The 20205-nt window shown below is 39.8% G+C and overlaps 1 protein-coding gene across 3 annotated transcripts in view; it reads right to left on the bottom strand.

Annotated features, from left to right (window-relative positions):
- LOC104359353 (bifunctional heparan sulfate N-deacetylase/N-sulfotransferase 3) overlaps window positions 1–18908 on the bottom strand; it is a 70710-nt gene extending 51802 nt beyond the window's left edge. The window contains exons 1-2 of one of the 3 annotated variants that reach the window (XM_033007583.2): window positions 18820–18908; window positions 9753–10876 (exon numbers count right to left, since the gene is read on the bottom strand). In XM_033007583.2, coding sequence (XP_032863474.1) covers window positions 9753–10730 — 978 coding nt within the window. In that variant the 5' untranslated portion in view covers window positions 10731–10876; window positions 18820–18908. Of the gene's footprint in view, window positions 1–9752; window positions 10877–17290; window positions 17315–18134; window positions 18193–18819 lie in introns of those variants that run through there. The other 2 variants (XM_033007588.2, XM_033007595.2) reach the window with 2 other exon arrangements.
- Between the last annotated feature and the right edge of the window lie 1297 nt (window positions 18909–20205).

Genomic DNA, 20205 nt, shown 5'->3' with positions numbered 1-20205 from the left:
GTATTTTATTTATTATTTATTCCAGATATGAAACTACATTTGAAGGAACAATACTAACTCATCTCCAGGACTGTGAAATATCAGAAGGAATTTCCTAAAGAGTAAGCATTTTTAAAAATTGGTCATCAGGTTTTTATGCTCTGTCAAACAATTTTCAAATAGGGACTAACACTTCTACTTTGTGGAAGTGTTGAAGTTTGCACAGAAAAAGAAACTAGAATTGGAAATAAACAGGGCATTGTTATTCCATGAGGGATTAGATATACACTGGCAACCAACTAATTTTCTTTTGTTCTGTAAGCATACTCACCAAGAATCAGTCATGTAGTTGCACTGACTTCTTCCAGACTGAACAGGTAAGAATGACACTTTCTGAAACTAATGAAATAGAGTCTCACTTCTACCCTCATTTTTTTCTTTTTGCCAGACTGTGCCTTCTTGATGTGACTGAAGATCAGGAAGGACGTAGACTCAATTTTGGTATGATGTTTTACAGTTAAATTAGTTGATTTCTAGATCTGTCTGCAGTGTGGTTTTATTTGTTGGTTGCAAAAATTTTATTCAATTTTGTTAGCAGCAGGAACTGGATGGCTAACTCATCATCTGAAAAAGCCCAGAATAAATTTTGCAGCAGCCACAAGTATGGTGATGAATCTGTACAGCTCTGTGGTAAGCTGTAGTTGCATTACCATTATTATTATTATTATTATTTGTATTATCAAAGTGCTTTTTGACAAAAACTACAGAACAAACAGAGCCTCTGCCCAAGAGAGCCTGCAATCTAAGGAAAGAGAGCGACTGACAGGATAGCTGAGGGATGCACTGCCAGGAGGCTGGAAAGCAGTTTCAGCACGTAACTGTTCTTAATGATGCTTCCAGGCGTGCCACAGACAGGGTTGGTACCCTGCCCCAGCTCTGGTGCATTAACTTGAAATATTTACACCCAGCGAGCGTCTTCTCTCAACTTCCTTTACTCTCTGAACATTGATACTGCGTGAACAGCCAGCAGCTTTTAAAATACTAATCTCGAAACATGAAAAAGCTTTTTCAGTAGAGACAAATTATCCAGTAGATTTTAACATTTTACAGTGCACACTAAAGTTTCACTATGTCTTGATACACATTTTACTTCATGAATTTTGGAAAGGCAGGTTTTGCTTTCATGGCCAGATGGATCAACCCATATAGAGCCAAGCTTAGGTTATGTTGACAATACTCTAAGTAAAGTGTGCAGAATCACATGCATTTTTATCTCATCCATGAAAATATTCGCATACAGACTTAAAGTATGAGTTTCTAAGTAGACAGAACTTGCCAACTACATGGCAGTGAACCCAAAATGATCACCAGAGGGTGGCACCCCGTGGACAAAAGCTTTTGTGTAGATTTCTTTGGAAGGGAGGCCTTATGCTCAAGAGTAAAGATATCTCTGCCTAGCAAACTAAGTCAGGGGAAAAAGCAGAAACAAAGTATTCAGTTAGCCCACTTCATCTCAGGTGAGTGTAATTGCTTAAGTTTGAAATAAAATAGCTCTTGCAACACAAAACTTCATTGAGAACAGGAATCCGCACGCAACAGGCAGACACCGTTGTTAAGAGAGTTCCATTAAGCCTAAGGATAGCAAAGTATTCCCCACTACAGAGAAATGTGGGGAATGAAAAAATGAAAAAAAACAACCAACCAACCAACCAACCAAAAAAAAAACCCAAAACAAAACCCAAACAACTTACTGCAATATTCTGGAAACATGTAAATGACTGCAGTCATAGTACACATCTACTTACTTGGGAAATCAACAGTGGATTCAGAGAAGCCATAATTTCCTTACTTTGATTCTACCATGAAGACAGACTAAGGACCAGGGAGCATGTAACCAATAGTCAAATCTGGTGCTGGAGTAGAAGACCTTGAAGCAAATAATTCTCATCACCCTCAAAGATCTCATGGGATTTACCATGCCAAGAAGGAGTTTCTGCAGCCTCTTTGACAATAAAAGAGCTGCAACTGAGATGGATTTCTCTTCTCCTAGTTCCCTGTGACTGAGTTCGTAACAGGAGGAGATGGTGCAGTCCTTGAAAAATTACTGCTTCAAGATTTAGGTTTGCATGGAAGTGTGTAGTGTCACAGCTTTTAAAATTTAAAAACAAAACAAAACAAAACAGATTTGCAAAACTAAGCAGAAAAAAAAAAATCACTATAAACAACTTTATGATTAGCAATCTGCCTTGTCCTTCAGAGATATCTTTTATGTTAATGCTGCAGAGGACTCTGTGCTCAGCAGTTCATTTTATTAGCAGTTGATAAATAAAAATGAGGGAGCATGGGGCAGTATCTCTCTCCTGACCCAGCCCTCCCATGTGAGACACTTCTCCAGTGCAGACTCCGCACACTTGTGAATGTGCAGAACCGCTACAGGATTCCCTTGGAATAGAAAATACTTGGCATCTTTTAGGCCCAGATGCAAAACCAGGTAGGAAAACAGATACACAGAATATTCTCCTCCTTAACAATAAAACTTACACTGTTTTGCTGAAGGCCTCAAAGGCTGCAGCACATCAGTACCGAGTCGTAAAATTCTATGCCTAGGTCCTGACGACTCTCGCAGGTTCAAGGGAGCTAAGGACTACCACATCCAACTGCTTTGCTTTTCCAGGAGTTGACTGTCCAGAAAAACAACTTCAAAACACCATCGACAAAACAAACAAGCCAAGCCATGAGTTTCAGCCAACGCAGAACTAACAGGAATGAAGTCTGAAATTTGGTTTCCCCATAACAGACACAGCACTGGAACTATAAGCCTCCTCACACTGCTAACAGGAATCAACTTTGTCCTAGAAAGAGCATCCACTGATCAATCAGTGTTCAGTTTCTTTCACATTTTCAATGTAGAACAAGATGGCTTAGGTACACAGCATCCCCTTTACAGATGCTGTGCCTGAGAAGGATTGTATAGATGAACGAAGCGGATAGTTGAGCCAACTGGTAAGAACGGGTGAAGGTAGTGCCAAAATGGTAACACGTATGAGTTCCTCTATAGCTACAGAGGAGTATGTCAGTGCTGCTAGTTGATGTAAATGTTCCCTTTACAGACTTTCTGTGCAGGGCCATGCTTATCCCACAGCTCCAGGGAGCTAGGCAGCGTTGTCTGTTGTCCGCCCCCTCCCCTGCCACCAAAAAACTCCACCACTCACTCAACCCAGGACATCTGTGCAAACATTTCTGGACCTCAGGCGTTCCCACATATAATACCTAAATGTGTATTAACATAAAGCACGGACCAGGAGCATTCGAAGACACAAAAAAGGTTGCCTCCTCTCCATTGGCCTGGCAGTCCACAGAGATATGACATGGAACCTGGCTATGATGCAGTTACCATGCAAGGTTTTCATCTTCGTACACCATGGGTAAGATGCAAAATTATTCTTGGCACCAAGCTTATTCCATGGGGTTTGGCTGCATCTAGCTCTACACAGGTGGAGAACAGGAGGAAGAAACACACGTGGAAACCCCAGCATTGCCCTGGCAGTCCCAGAAGTGTCGCACCCAAGGCAAAGCCAGGGTCACCCCTCCGCAGCCACCCTCCTCTGGTCGAGGACTTTTATCCAGCTGTTCCAAAGACCAGCACGCATCTTTTAAGAGCAAAATCCGGGTTGTACTGAGCAGCAGTTTTATCAATTTTACTAGATTAAAATTCACAGAAGTTGGTGCATCGACTAAATTGCTTTTAGAAGTTAAATGTTAAGATGACTGATAAAGTGTTCTATACGCTGGTAGCAGTGCATAAAATATATAAACCAATCTTTATAACTTGTTTTAAAGTTATATTTTAGTTCTGAGATCTAAGTCTAGTTCTCTATTGACTCATAGCACGTAATATTCCACACTACTAGATCTGAAAGAATACGCTCAAAAACTTCAATCAGCCTTCATAGGGCATCAGACAACTACAGAAACACCACAGTTAACATTCCTTTTCTTTGACTCTTTTATAGGACAGAATTTACTTTTTACTTATTATTTCAGTCAAGTCAATATAAAATACCTTCAGAGCTTCAGGTCAAATTAAGAAATAATGTATGTACATACACAATAAGTACATTGAACAATGACATAAAAGTACTATGGCTAATGGATTGGGAATGCAAAATGATTTAGCAGAAGTTCTTAATAGTTAATTCCTTAAAGAGGTGATTAAAAAGATTTTTTTGAATTTCCCCAAAGGAAAGGTTTACAGCTCATTGCAACCAAATAGATGTGAGTACCTCTGGTGGTTCTGCAACTGACACATTTGATGACACATCTATCATTCCTTTACCTTCTGTGTGATCCTATCGATAAAGCAGCAATTAACTTACAGGATTAGACTCCCTCCTGTGACAGGAGCCATCCCGTGTCTTGGCAGTTCAGGCTTTCTGCACCTTTTAGCCATTCTGCCTTAACACAAAATATGTCTAAGCCTCTCTTCTGAGGCAAATATTTAGGTCATTCCTATGCCAGGGCAACTGAAAAGGTAACTGTGTTTTTTAAATTTATATCCAAGTGGTATGCTTTACCATGGGAACTTCTGATTTCTTTCCACATATGCTACACATGGTAAAAAGACACTTAATGGGTTTTAAACAACTGTAGTAATTTAAGTTGTGCTAACTAATATGGATGAATTTGTAAGACAGTGAATAAACAATTAGCTCTTATGGAAGAAATCCGTTATTAAACAAAATTATTTTATATTAAATGAAAGATTGGGCCACCAATGCACTAAGGAAATAACAAAAATGTGACAGCACTGGCTTTGGAACATAGAAGAAGATTGATCTGATCAAGTGTAAATGTTTACATTTGACCTTAAGTCACTCTAGAAGCATTTTATCAACAACAGAAGCACACATACTTTTAAGGTGCAATTCACTTAGCCAGTGCTTGCCTAAAGATGAGCTATTTTTCTATGGCAAATTAGAGGACTAGCTCTGACATCAACGTCTACATTATAAACCTCAAAATCTGGGAAAGATGACAGACTGTGCAAGTGATGGAGACTGAAATGCTACAAATTTATTCTTTCTGGCTAAATCCTCTCCATTATCAGAACACTGTTTGGCACAGATGATAAACAAGGAGGATAGACAGGTCTTGTCCAATTCTTCAATGACTCTGATGCCAAAAGACTGTAGATTCAAGCTTGTATTGCCCACTTCAATGCACATATACTAACAGATGCATTACCTAAGTGCTCATAAAACAGAACAAGGAAAAAAAGATACATAATCCCCTTCTCAAAAATGGATATGGTTAATATGAAGCTTTTTTCTTGGCAATTATAAAAGAATAACTACAAGTGTAATAAAAGATTAGGCTTACATGAAGAAATTTAAGACATGCCCATCCTGACTTCAATTCGAAGTGCCTCTTGAAAAGCACACAAAGGACAATACAGTCAAGAGGAGATCAAGCAGCTATTTGTTTGGAAAAAGAGTTTCACAGTCTTCAAATATTTCATTTCGAAAAAGTGATCAACTCTCAAGGAAATACAGAAAGTGCATGTATTAGGGAAATTAAGGAAAAGATAGACCAACTTACTGCCTAGATCAGCAGCACTGCACAAACTGTCAGTAGGAAAAAACCCACATTTAATTTCCTCCCTATTCCCAGCTGTTTTTCCCTTGGAAAAATCTCAATGTTTTACAGTCATAAAAATTTCACAAAGAGTAACTGTAACAAAAAAAGATATTAAATTAGTAGACTGTCAGAGTCCTGGCTATTAAGACAAACTTACTCTGTGGATATCTAGATAGATTTTCTCTGTATGTCTATTTAAATGAATTATTTGCACTGCACAGGCTCTTAGTCTTCTGAAAGGCACAAGGAAAATAAAATATAACATTGTCATTGTATAATGGTCCCTCCTGCCTGACAGACGTTAGGATGGAAAAAAAGTCACTGAAAAATGAACGTTGAGATGACATTACCAAGCTTATTTTCAAAGTGGGAGGCAATTAGGCTACGAAAATGTTCTCTTTCATTATTTCTATTATACCAGAGGAAGATAAAGTAAATAAACATGAAGATGGATGGTTATTGTTGATGCACAGTGACAGCTACTCAGTATGTTACATTGAAGAACTATGTTCTATCAGTCCAGATTTTATACAGCGACAGGCAAATCTGTAACAATCAGGTAGTCTAAAAATCTAAAGTACAACTTGAAGTTGTTAGTTGGTTTTTTTTGTTTGTTTTTTTGTTTTTTTTTGTTTGTTTGTTTGGTTTTTTTTTGTTTTGTTTTGTTTTTTTAATTGAAGTTGTGGTGAAATTAGAATAAATTTCATCTGTTGTTTAATAAAACAAACTATATATTAATTTTACAGGATTTATGTTCATAAACTATGTCAAAAGATTTTCAGAAGGGCTCTCTACACTTGTGTCCCTGACACTATGGATACCCAGGCTGAGGTATCAACCACCCCTTTGCCTCGTATCTAGAGGTGCAGAAGACACTCATTTTAGAGGGTCTGCTTTTGATTTGACATCTTCTGAGGTCAACACATAATACTGATAAAAATTTATCACTTAACCTTATGATAGCATATTTTCTTAAGTGCTCAAGTCCAATTCACAAACTTTAAAGAAGAGGGCTTTTTAACCTCAAGTCCCCATAGTAACTATTCTGGCCACTTTGCCAATCTCATTTAGGTACCTGAAGTAGAAATTCCCTGGAAAACTTGATCTTACATGCAGTTAGGATCTCCCTTTTTGGAGACAGTCAGAGGGCACCTGGACATGGCCCAGCCTGAGCAGGGGGGTTGGACCAGATGATCTCCAGAGGTGCCTTCCAACCTCAGCCATTCTGTGATTCTGTGAATTGCTGTGTAACAACGACCCTGTACTTCAGCAACCCTACAGGACATCTTTCCTTACGATGGCCCTCTATTTTAACTCTTACAAAGAAAGATCAGTACAGGCAGAGCTTTCAACGTGCTCACCTAACTCACGCCTGAACTTTAGGGGCTTAATGAATCAGTCCTCCTAAAGCAAATCTAGGATCTCTACATGCTCAACAGAGAGAAGCCTTTGTCTCAGAAGACCCAAGACAAATACTGCCTTCTGGAGTTAGGTAGTGAATCACAAGTGATTATTTAATATCAGTTCTGCATTAACCCTCCAGTTGCTGAACTCTGTCCTATCCAGAGGAACGGGCAGAACCAGTCCTAGATGTTGAGAGCTTTTGGAAGTGTTTTAGGTTACTTTGCATTAATAGAGCACACGTAGAAACAATCACCTTACTCTCAGCAAGCTCACAGTGCTACCGGATGTGAGCATATCCAGGAAATAGTAAAATAGGAGACATTTCAAACAAAATTAAAACACAAAAAAAGCATTATACCCAATTCTAACTTGCTAGTATTTAAAATATAAGCTTAGTAGAAATGAGTTAATCTTGAGTGCTGAAATTATACAAAGTCTACATTTAGCAATCTATTTTCACACTTGCAGCACACAATTCTCTGTCGCAGTCAATGCGGCAGAACTCAGTAAAGCACTCCTGTTTAATAGGATGTCACTTATCCGCAAATATACGTTACAATAACGGATTTTCAACTACCTCAAATTGATTTTATTTCATTCCTTCTACATGTCATTGTGCCACAGAGGATAACTCCTTTGATATTAATAGTAATGAAGATGCATTGCATCTGACAGCGCTAACAACATGTTCAATAGAACATTTTAACTTTAAGCAGATGAAGAATCAGAAGGGAACACTTTTTCACATTCCACTGTTTCAGAACACAGTTTTGTATATATTAAATTATCCTACTTAAAAGTTATTTCCACTTTGATATTATTTCTATCTAATTTGACAGTTTTATTTTGGGAAGGTAACATTTTGACATACTGCAAATTATTATCACAAAACAGTACACTTTATCCTTTTGTATCTGCTTTAATTAAATTTGTCTCAATAGCTTGTTCCCGGTAAGTAATTCTGGCAATTAATTGTCCTAACTTATCTTAAAATAACACAATCCTAAGGTGTCACTCAAAGAGAAACAGTACAAAACATACTGTTGCAAACGGTACTGCACAACACAGTGACAGATTTATTCAGGCTTTATTTTACATCTTTTGTTACCAGCAACTGCTGCTTCTGCAGAAGAATGGGTGTTTTGCCAGTGATGTGGGTCAGACCTTATTTCTTTCCTGCAATTTGAGTTTGCACTTAGGAGATTCTCAAAGCATGCTCACCCACCTAACTCAAATGCTGTCATCATGTTCTACAAAGAGACTCCATTTATTGAGTTTCATCTTATTCCAGATCTCTTCCATGCAATTTGTTTGCATAAGGAAAACACCTACTTACCTAGGAGGTATATCTTATAATTGCACGTGCAGAGAATGTTTTGGAAAAGAGCATATGCTGCAATTTTAAAGCAAATTAAAGTGTAACTACAAGTTCAAACCTTTCACTTAAGGAAGCAATACATGCAGGGTTACTGCAGCTTGACAAATATTAATGCTGAAAAAAACAAAAAACCTAGTTAAAAATGAAACAAAAATGACCATCAACTGCACACTGTGCTGTCGTTGCCTTTTCTTTTCCCAGTTCCTCTTTCCATTATGAAAATTCTAAAACATTCTCCCTTATTTTGAGCACAAACAGCACAACAAGCAGCATCGTACAGATTTTTAGCTTCTAGTCCAAGTACAGTTGTGCAAGGTGACCTCTAACTACCTGCTTTGTAACACCACTCTTCACAAAAAAAAAACTTGAGGTATACAGCAAGAAATAATGTTAAGATGTTATTCCTACTGACCCATATCTATCACCTCACTTGAACAGCACAATAGGGTGAAAAATGGCCTTCAGGAATATACAGCTTAAAATGTTAAAATGGAAATCGTCAAGTCACTTGGCAACAGAACAAGCTTTTAAGACCAATATTAACACCAACCTTGCTTGCAAGCAAGAGCCACAAAACAGAGATAAGAAAGTTGGAGCGCTGCAACCAGCTTGTGGCATCTGAAACCTATTTTAAACAGCTAATAATCCAGTCTATTCTTCAAAATTTATGTTGACATTTACTTTTCCTCACCACAATTACCTCCTGTTTGAAAGACTAGCAACATGCACATTACGCATGAATAGCTCTTGAGTCCACCCCTGAAGTCCTGGGCTGTTTTCAAATGCCACTGAAGTATGTGCTGAGACTGAAGCTATCATCAGACTAGAGAGTGAAACACCTTGCAGTTATGATTAGAATTGTGTGTGCTGGGTAGGTTGTGGTGTGTTTGAAAACACTATCACTCTTACCCCCTCTTCTTTATCAGTTACTTAGCAACTAGTTGTCTTTAATTCCCTTTTGGGAAACTATTTTCCATACATAGTAAGTGGAACGGAATTTAGCCGTGCCCACCAACCTGTTTATAGAACTTAGCTCAGCAGGGACTTGCATGTCACTTCAGAGAAAACAAGTGAGAGTAACTAGTGAGTCATCTTATCACACACTTTTCTAGTACAGGTACAAGCGATACTGCACACACTCTCCTCCAGCCTGGAGATTGAAGGAACTACCACACCTGGAATCAGTGACCACTCCAAGTCAGACTGGCTTCTCTCTCAAGCCTCAAACAGTTTTGTGTTGGTATCTACTGATCCGCATCCCCTGCGAGGTCCAACTGTTAATAACTATTCACTTGAAGATTTAAAAACAATGGCACTTTGCTGTAATGACCATTAGTTTGTACACATACTTTACCTGTACGTCGTTGGTGTTCATTCTTGTTCCTTCCTTCCCAACGAAGATGTCATCTATGTCAACCAGAATGTACCTATCCAAGGACAGTCTGAGCTTCTTTCCAGACAGGAAAGAGATGGCATCTATGAAAATCAGCTTGTGCAGCCAAAAATTCAAGTTATTGCCGAAAAGGACTCGTTGAATCCCATCGTGGAGCCCCAGGTCATGAATTACCGTGGCATAGAGAGCGCTTATAGCAGCAGGTGGTGAAAGGTTTTCCGGTGTCTTTACTTTTGCAAATATCACTGGTTGATAAGCTGTATGATTAATCTGGAAAACTGCCCAGTCATTTCCAAGCAAGGGACCTTTCTCAAGCTTAGAAGATTTAGTCACATGAAGCAATGGGGAATGAGGGTTAATGCAACAGTCCTTAATACCCAGATTGCTGTGGACATGGAAAGGAAAGCCCTTCAACTGAAAGCTCTGCAAACTGTTCTCATTGCCTTTGTGAAATCCAATAACACCTACACCGTATTCTATACAGTACTTATCTAGAAGGCCTCTGTTCCAAGAGTCCATATTCACGTACTTTAGAATATTTTCATATACTATGAGAGCATATTTGCCTTTATTTTTGTCTATAAGCACTGGGAGGTCACCCTTGCCAGGCGCAATCTCAATGTGAAACTGAAATCTGCTAGATTCTAAAATGGTTATTATATCTTGGCCTAATGTTGAGTACTGACTTTCCACAAACACCAGCACTGCAAGATCTGTCCTCAGGGGATCAATAGGCTTCGTGGTCTTCATCTCCATCAGCTTGTATGGCAACAGCTGAAGATCACCACATTCCACTTCTGAAGAGATTTCAGAAAGTTCATTTTCCTGTTTGTAGCCATTGTACAAGTAGTATGCAGAAATAACTATGCTCACCATACAAAAAGTGGCCAGCAAAATAACTGTTCTTTGAAAATGTCTGTGAAGTTTCATAAAACTCATGTTGTTTACTTGCCTTAGATTGTTCTCAACAGCAGCATTAAAAACAAACACAGATTCTCAACAACTTGTTCCAGTCCTCTGAAATATTTATGTCACCATTGCAGCACACACATCTATCTTCCACGAGGCTTTACAGAAGGTATAGTCTAGAAGAAAAGAAAATCAGATATGTAATTGAGGCATCACACTTGTGAAGTATCATCACACTTGAACTAATGGTGAGCAAAGAAATCACTGCCAAACAGAAGTTTGTGAACGAACAGCTCAAAACCGTGATAGTTTCTTTTTGAAATTTTGCACTAGTAGCATTACTTCCTTCTGTTCCTACTAGTTGCTGTGTACATTTGAATGTCTCTAAATCTCACAGGCTCCTTACCCCAGAGGATCAAGTAAAAGAGGGTACACACAGGAGACACTGAAAAGCAAGACACGGCAGCAAAGAACTTACTGTTTTTCTGAAAATTTTTTACCCAAAGATAAAAGTTAACTCCAAGTACACAATTGCTGACAACCTAAACACTGAAGAAAATTTATAGCCTTCCTCCTTCTACCCGCAAGAAGCTGGAGGAACATCAATCTACACAATTAAACAAATTCTGCCTTATATTATTTTTTGAAAAATGAAAAAATTCTTAGCAAAACATATACATTTTAGCTGTTGTATACCTATATACTGATAAACTCTATATTACATGGGAATACTTTTAAAACAAAACTACACTTTTTCCTGCAACATTAGAATGAAGCAAACAGCATTCTACTGGACTGGTGTACTGTTCTACAAATTGTTTGAAGCATTCTGTATTTTTTTTTTTTTAATTAAAAAAAAGCATAAAATAATCCAGCTCTTAAATTTGAGAAAAGAGAGCAATAAATCAAAAGCTAACTTAAGAAGCAGATCACCTAAGGATATACTTATGCTTTAACTTGTACTTAAGGAAAGCAGTCATTTTTTTGAGGCAACAGTACAATTGCTGTCTATGGTTTCTAGTAAAACAACTGAACGATGTGACAAGCAGAAAACAATTAAGCACCATAAATTATAAAGGAAGGTTAGTAGCAGATTTTGAAAAATACTAAGGGTATGAAGAGCTAGAACACACTATTGTAACTTCATAATTTAGCACACACCCATTCCCATTTGTAAATGGGACTAGGATAAACCCTGTGTGTAATGTTAACATGGTAATTTTCCGACTGAGTGCTTAATCCTTCCATGCTCAGTTTGTTAAAAAAATAAAGCAAGGTTTATGAAGTGACCCTTAAAGAAGCTCCAGAAGTATAACCCGTATCAAATATGAGCTTTTCTGTACAGATTGACAGAAACAACTAAATTTTCTTGAGTGATCACGGTAACAAATGTTATCCACTCAAGTTTTATCTCATGTTTTGTACTTTCTAAGGTTTACCAGTTTTTTGTTAGAAATTTTGATCCCTAGAATGGCTGAGAACCTTCAATACTGAACCAGGGAGCAGATGATAATAGAGGAAATACAGTCAGCTCCTGATCCAAAAGAAATTGAATTATATAAAAGATTAATTACATATTAATAAAGGGGAAAAAAAAAAAGGAGTTGTAAAAACAACCAACCGACCGACCGACAAAACCAAACATGTCACTTCACATGAGCTCCTCATCCTACACTGTAAAGAAGGAGGCCTTTCACTCCACATTTTCAAAAAAGTTTAAAAATTTGATGTACTTAACACCTATAGAACTTCCACAACTTTAATTAAATTCCAAAGATTGATCCTCCCAGTACCTGGTACATGACCAGCACAAAGTAAAAATAAATGAGTAGGAAAATGAGATAAGGGGAAAGAGAGAAACTACCTGGCATCTTATTTATCAAAACAGCAAAATTAAGCACCAAGAATAAGCATATGTAAACTATCTCATTCATAATTAAGATTCCCTTTAAACCTGCATCTCACCAGATAAGCCTGCTTCCAGCACATATCCTACTCTCTTCGCCTTCTACTCACAGAGACCAGTGTATTAACCTTTTCTGTTCTGGGCAGACTCACACCCAGCCTTGAACCTTACCTGCAGCTGCACAAAGACTTGCACATAGCTTTTAGACAGGAGACTTGCCTTTCACCTGGACGTGTAGCTTCATTAATCAGTGTTAGACAAAAATAACATAATCCCAGTTTCTCAGTTTCTAGAGGCATGTGTCTGAAAAGAAGTTAAAGAATTCATAAAGACCAAAGAACAATCTGAAAGTTCCTTTAGAACTCAAGGAACATTTTTTTGAAGTACTGAGATGTCTGATCTTTGTCACACTAGCTTCAAGAATATCAGCCTAGATAGAAGAAGAGATATTTAATACTGTAAGAAGTCAGGTGACAAAGAAGGAGCTCCATCCTGAACGAATAAAACCAGGGAGTTGTTTCCAGACAGATGATTTTTTCATTACACACACAAAGGATTCTCTTCATTTCGCATTTCCAATGCAGCTGCCTGAATGCCAAGAGACTCATAAGTTTGGTAGCTAAAATTAATACTTACTGCATTCTGTAGAAAAGCTGTACATACACCTACTTATCTTCAGTAACCACAGACCTGGCTGCATTACATCACATAGAGCTCAGGCCTGGTTTACACAAGAGATGTGAGCCTGCAAAGAGGAACTCTCACTAACAAAAGTACAACGAATCACTACTTTGAGTGACACAAAGTCAGCCATGGCACAACTAACAAGCACAATGCTTGTCTGCTTCTTTTAGACCTAAACTCCACCAACATGGCCCCAAAATACCCCTATTCTTATGACAGAAACTGCCAAAGTCCTATTGAGAAGATGTTCCCAGGAGCATGATTTAGAAGTTTTTCTTTATCAGCCTATGCTTCTAACAGTCATCTGAACCTGAAAATCCTGCCTGGAGCAGGAAGAATTTACAGTAACCTGGAATCATGGCAAGAAAGTGCTGACCAGAGTTGTTTGAATGAGGTATTACAGAAGGACTGCTACCCAAGGTTTGCTAAAGTAAGCAGCAGAAGCACTTGAAACATTTGCAGCAAGAACACAGTTCCTAATGCTGTTCCAAGGAGCAGAAAATCTGGAGTTAGCCCAGAAACCTGTATTTTCTTCAAGAAAACCTCTGTCATTTTATCTTAGCTCCTAATTACAGGTACCTCCTGAGGCTACTGAGTGCAGCTGTAAGTAGATGAAAATGCTAAGACTTTAACTCCGAGGAATGAAGAATTCTCCAAGACCCAGCAGAACACAGCCAGACTTGGTATCTCACCACCAAAGACAGGAAGGAAGAGGAAAGGAACAGAGTAAGGCACAAGTTTCAAATGCATGCTCTCTTCAATAAGCTTGATACTTATGCAATCTTCACTTATTTAAGGGCTGTTTCGCACGGCAAGAGTTCAAAAGGACACAGAAAGAAAAAAAACAAACCAAAACAAAAAACCAAAGAGAACAGGCATTTAATAATATCAAAATAGTTTCAAAGCCTTGACAAGATACAGCTGCTTTCCTACAGGAACCACAGTATTTTACTCTAAGCAACAGTACTTGCTAGATAGATATTCCACTGGTATGTTACAGCACCATGCTAAAATAAGCCATCATGCACCGAACTTGACAGTGGTATAGAGATCTTTGGGGTGCCTCACCCACAACACACCATGGGACCTATCAAGACCACTATAATGACCTTTATCACAACTTTAGAGACAGCTTTAGGGAAAACGGTCCTTGTTCGCTATCACTTCCAACTGTAAAACCAGACAGAGTGTAATTCAGAACATCTCATTAGTGGGTAAGCCATTAGAAGCAGCATTTCAGAAGAGGCCAGTACTTACGGAATCTTACCTTCATGACAAAAGAATACAATATTTTACAAAAGAATGAAGAAGTCATAATAGCTTGAATTACAACGCCAAAAAAAAAAATATCCAGGTATAAGAAAAAGTCTTGAAGAAAAAAAAAAAAAAAAATCAGCGTCTAGAAACTCTTCACAAGAGTTGAAGCTTGTTAGCATTGTTTCAGTGAAAATCCATGAAAAAGGCTGTTCAATGCAAGGAAGTTTTGGTCCCATCTACATCTCAAAGCACTTGAAAAGGAGCGTCTGACATACAAATCCAGTGTTCCACAAAGGTGATGCTGAAGTAAGTTTTACCCATAAAATAATTTGTAGGGTATTTTTCTACCATTTGAAGCAAATAAAAGCTGCCTCATTGCTCTTTACCAAGAACCTTATTATTTTAAAAGAATCTGCATTTGAACTCCTACAGAATTTCACATTTTCATGCCACCACCTGAAAATTCAGACCAGAACTTTTTACCTGTGTTGTTCCACAGATGAAGTACCAAAATGCCTCCTTAATGTGAAAATTAGCATCTTTGAATATTTAGAATTTTATTTTTAACTCGTGGACTCACTGTGGAGGAGATCTTGATAAGAGAAAGCAGGGTCATGGAAATAAGTTTTGCACTTTATTCTGAATACAGAAAGGCTCAATATCATTCTCATCTGCTGTAGAAGTGAGATCTGCAGCCCAGGCCTAGTTCACATGAAAATCCTGTGGGTACTGGGAATAAGTATCACCTTATTAACTGGAAGATTGACAATTCTAAGCAGTACTGGTAGGTAGTCAGTTATGGGTAACTTCAGACAGCTAGCATGAAACAAGCATTAGAATAGAGATCTTCAAGGGTGAGCTTGTTTTGTTTGTTTGTTTGTTTGTTTTTGTTTGTTTTTTTTTTTTTTTTTCCCCAATTTGTTCTGTTTGGTTCTTTTTTAATTCACTAACAAGGTAGGACCAATGAGAGAACAAATACCATGAGGAAGTCAAAAGAGCTGAATTGCACCATAAGGAGTCCGGGGAGTTCCTGCCATTTGCAGCTTTCTTTAGTTTGTTGTTTCATTGCTAAGCATAAATGACCAAACTCTTGGCTTCTATAAATCACTGCAGCACAATAACCCTAACAGAAATACTTAAATGAGACAACACTGGCTGGGGACTTAGCCTATTAGAGAGATGCAGTAAATGAGCATAAAGAACATGAAATTGTAAGCCTTGATTTTTGTGCTTTCTGGTGGTAAAATTTATATAAGAAATACCAAAGCAGCCTCCCCAGAGGCCTTTGCAGTCAGCCTGGAACCCCGTCCCTGGGCTCAGACTCACAGGCGGCCGCTGACAGTCGCTGCTCTGCAAGTGCCATGGCAACCCCGCAGGCATCATGCCCTCGGCGGTACATTTTTTGCACTAAGACTTTCATGGTGCACACAGCTCCTTTCCATGGGCTTTGTATGACTTGCTTTTCTGCACAGCAGAAACATACTATTTTCTGGACTCAGTCACTGAAAAGAAATGTTGTTCTGACCATTCCATTTCATAACTGGTACTTAGTACATTTTCTGGAACCGAAAAAAAAAAAATCCCTCAAATTATATCAATTTCAGGTTCACATCATCACACAGTGATGAATAAATGCTCAAATAGGAAACCAGGTTTCCCATATAAAGAAAAGCACATAAAACTGCATACAATTAAAAAAAAATATTATCTATTACGAGCATCAATAAGTTTCCTAAAATTACGAGAAACATTTTTCTTTAATTCAGTTGTGTTAAAAACTACCAAGATTAAAACAATGGGCTGAGCTAAAATATCCACAAGCAAATGAGAAACTGCTCTCAAATCACATTTTTCAAAGCCCAGTAGAAAAAACGTGGTCTAGTCTTATCTCAGGCCTGTGCAAGCGCAACTGTTTACTGTGATCCTCAATTAGAAACAATAAAATTGTGTCATACTTTTATAGAGACAAGAAGAGAACACTGTTATAAGGTAACAAAACCCCTTTTCATCAAGAACTGCCAAAAAAAAAAAAAGGAGCTAGTTCAGGATTGATTAGTCATCAAAATTGCTCAGCTATATTACATTTGTCTGGTTATACACACCTGGACGTATTTTTAAATATCTTCTCCTCTTCTACTAATCCCCATCAATATATTGTGGTGCTGTTCTTTACCAAACTGGCCACTACCACAGCGCTAGCGACATACCTCTGATACATTAAATGAAGGATGAGTTTTAAATGAAGAATAGACAAAAGCCAGATGTATTGGTCAGCATGTGAATATGGGCATTTAGATCTCCACTGAATAGAATGTTATTTAATTGCTTTGAACGCAAGAGCCTGCTTTGCCCAGCCACTATGAGATATAACCTTAAAGGAAGTATTCTGAAGTTATTACATTAGCGTTACTAAAATGAAAATCTTTGGATATACAAATGACATGGTAGGAAGCAGCAAAGTGCATCTGAAAACAACCAAACCTGGAGTGGACAGTAGTGCTCAGATTTTAAAATCAATTATGAAAATATGAAACTAGTCTCCAGATACTGAATATCCCTGTTTATGACGTTATTCTACCGATTGAAGCATGCAAACAGTGATAACTCCGAGAAGCAAATCCAGGCTGAGAATGAGATCTTACAACTGCATATTAAGAAGACACTTTCAAGTTGAAAAGATGGTGATATGAGACATGAACTGTCAAGGGACGGCATTCAGACCCTTTACTATCACATAACAAACCTGGTAACATGTGAATATTGAAGGGCTTACATTGTCTCATATATGTCTAAAAAAAAAAAAAAAAAAACAGAAGAGGGAATGGCTTAGGCAGAATAAAAATTCTGGTAGATTGCTGTTTTTTCAAGTCCTTGGGGCAAGCAGTTTGCAGTTTCTATTGTACCTACGTTATACTTAGCTCAATGCTGTATTGCTTCATGCATTACTAGAGAACCTTAGAGGATAGGAATACATGCATCAGAATTTGTCACAAAAAATATTGTTAAAGATATATTTAATACGGCATTTTAAAATACTCTAAAAGAAGGCTTAAAAGACTTTTAAAAGAGTACAGAAGTTGGGTTTGGTCTTCAAATTACAATTTAGCTTCATACAATACTTTCTACTGAAAGATCTTAAAACAGATTACATCTAATACGATTTTTCTGAGACAAACCCTATTATTTTTCAGCACTTGCAGAAACATTGCTATCTAAAGACTAAATGTTTTTCCCAAGGTTTTTAAGATAAATGTACAGCACATTTTCTTGTCCATGCCTGTACCATTACTTCTCCCCCTCTTTTCTCCCACAACTGCCAAGCACAAGCCAAGTGTAAAGAGTTAACAAGGCAGAGTTCATCACCGTTCCTTCTGAGAGACCCGAGCTGTGATGCTGACAGCAAAACCCCATTTCTTCCATTTTCTGTTTTATTAAAAAGAAAAAAAAAAAAAAAAAAACAACAAACCCACCACACCAAAACGTGAAGCAATTATCCAGCACATCAATTAGTGAATTAAATAATATAAAAGTTTCCTGTCATTTCCCAAAGGTTTCATGTGACAGCTGAAACGAGCAGTAATACACACCAATTTCTTCTGCGTGGGATTTTGGGAATCCAAGCCGCTACGAACACCTGAAGTTATTAATAATTACTGCACTACGATGACTAATTTTGTTCCCCAACACGGCAATCAACGGAGATCGGCAGACACTAGAGGGCAACAGTGTCGCACAGAAAAAGTCCGGGAGGAGAAACGGGGAGGGAAAACAAAACAAAACAAAACAAAACAAAACAAAAAACACACACACACACACACAAAAAAAAAAAAAAAAAAAAAAACAAACAAAAAAAAACAACAAACCACCACCAAACCAACCGGCTGAAGGGTTGGCCTGGGTACCACACCGGGCAGGCAGATGCTAAGCGAGCTAACGAAGAAGAAAAACGAAACAAACCCCAGAGAAACACCACAAAAAGAAACCCGAAAGCTCTCCCCCACGCAGCGGGACGCGCCCGTGGGCTGGGGGCCGCCCCCCCACCCCAGCACCGGGCAGCTCCCGGGCCGTGCCCCCCGGAGCGGCTGGGCCCCGGCTCCCCACAACTTCGCGGGGGGACGCCGCGGGGCGTGGTGGTGGGAAGGTGAGGGGACGGTGAGGGGACAGCGAGGCGCCCCGCCCGCCCGCGGGGTTTGGGAGACTTGGCCCACGCCGGGCCGGGGAGGGGGGGGGGGGGGCCAACCGCGCTGAGGAGCCGCCCGCCCCGCCCGTTACCTCCAGGCGCGCTCCACCGACATGCCGCTGCCCCGCCGCCCGCCTGAGGGCGAGCCCGCCCAGCGCAGCCCAGCCCCAGCCCAGCCCTCCCCGCCGCTCCCGCTCTCCTCAGCCGGCGGCGGCGCGGGGGGCTGCGGAGGCCGCTCCGGGTAGAGGCGGCGGCACCGCCCGCCCGCCCGCGGGGAGGTGCGGCGGGGCGGCCCGCCCGGGGGGTGCGAGCGCCGCTCCCCGCGCCGGGCCTGGCCCTCCCGGAGGAGGGGCGAGCGCCGCCCGCCCGCCCTCACCGGCGAGGGGCGGGCGGGGAGGGGGGCTCCGCCGCCCCGACATTGGCCGTCAGCGGCGCTGCCGCCCGCCGCCGCCTCCTCCTCCTCCTCCTCCTCCTCGGGAGGCTCGGCCGGGCCGGGGCTCCTGCCCCAGGCCACTCGAACGACCTCTGACAAACCGCAAACTCCCTCTGCTCTGTGTGTGTGTGGGGGTGTGTGTGTGTGTGGGGGGGGGTTTAACCCCGTATTTTAAATGCAGTGAGAGGGTTTTTTCGTTGTTCGGTTAGTTGGGTTTTTTTCTTTCTTTTCTCCTCCAAAAGACAATTTAGCAAGCCCCTTGCCGAGGGGAAGTTTAACTCAAATCCTCTTGTCAAACCCGTCGCCGTTTGCGCAGGTTTGGGATCTGACCGATTCCCGAATCGTTTAAAATGGTGGAAATTCCATAAGGTCAATTTTATTTTCTTAAGAGAATCTGGGGTTAAAATCTGGAAAGAACGCCAAGTAATGCGTTTGCAGCCTCACTGCTTTTCTTTATTGAATTTTCTAACCCCATCTTAAACAGAGTTAGTCCCTCTCTATTTCTCACCAATACTCTGCATCCTTCACTCCAGAGGCAGGGCTATTCCAATACTGCAGGTTAGGGAGTTACGATTCCCTCTCTGAACCCCATTAGCTGACTTCTAGCCTTCACAAATGGGAAATAAAATTAATAAATTTTACAAGCGCCCTCTTGATCTAGCTAATTTACTTCTCGATTGCATGGTGATTGTTAGCTCGCCTAATGACTGATAGTTCCATCTACCAGATTAACTCCGTCACTGGCAGTTGTCTGTCCAAATCTTTCTGTGGCTCACTGAAGATGGAGACTTAAAGGAAAAAAGCTAAAGTCATCTGAATGTTCCTTTTCCAAGCATCAGCAGAATATACAGCTCTTGATTCAGGAATAACTTTATTTGCTGCTTTCTCTTTTTTCTCCCTTTTACTCTCGTGACACGCTCTGAAGGAACACCCCAAATTTTAATGTCTTCTAAACTAAAAAGCAGTGCAAGGTCCCAGGCCCCATGAGCTGGAGTCCGAGTAGGACAGAGGACTTACTGACACGAGGGCTTACTCTGTGTGAGGT

This window comes from Tyto alba, unplaced genomic scaffold (genome assembly GCF_018691265.1).
Source record: "Tyto alba isolate M040663 unplaced genomic scaffold, T.alba_DEE_v4.0 Super-Scaffold_23, whole genome shotgun sequence".
Taxonomy (NCBI): domain Eukaryota; kingdom Metazoa; phylum Chordata; class Aves; order Strigiformes; family Tytonidae; genus Tyto; species Tyto alba.
Note: the sequence above shows the minus strand (reverse complement) of the source record. Positions and strands in the feature narration are given on the sequence as shown.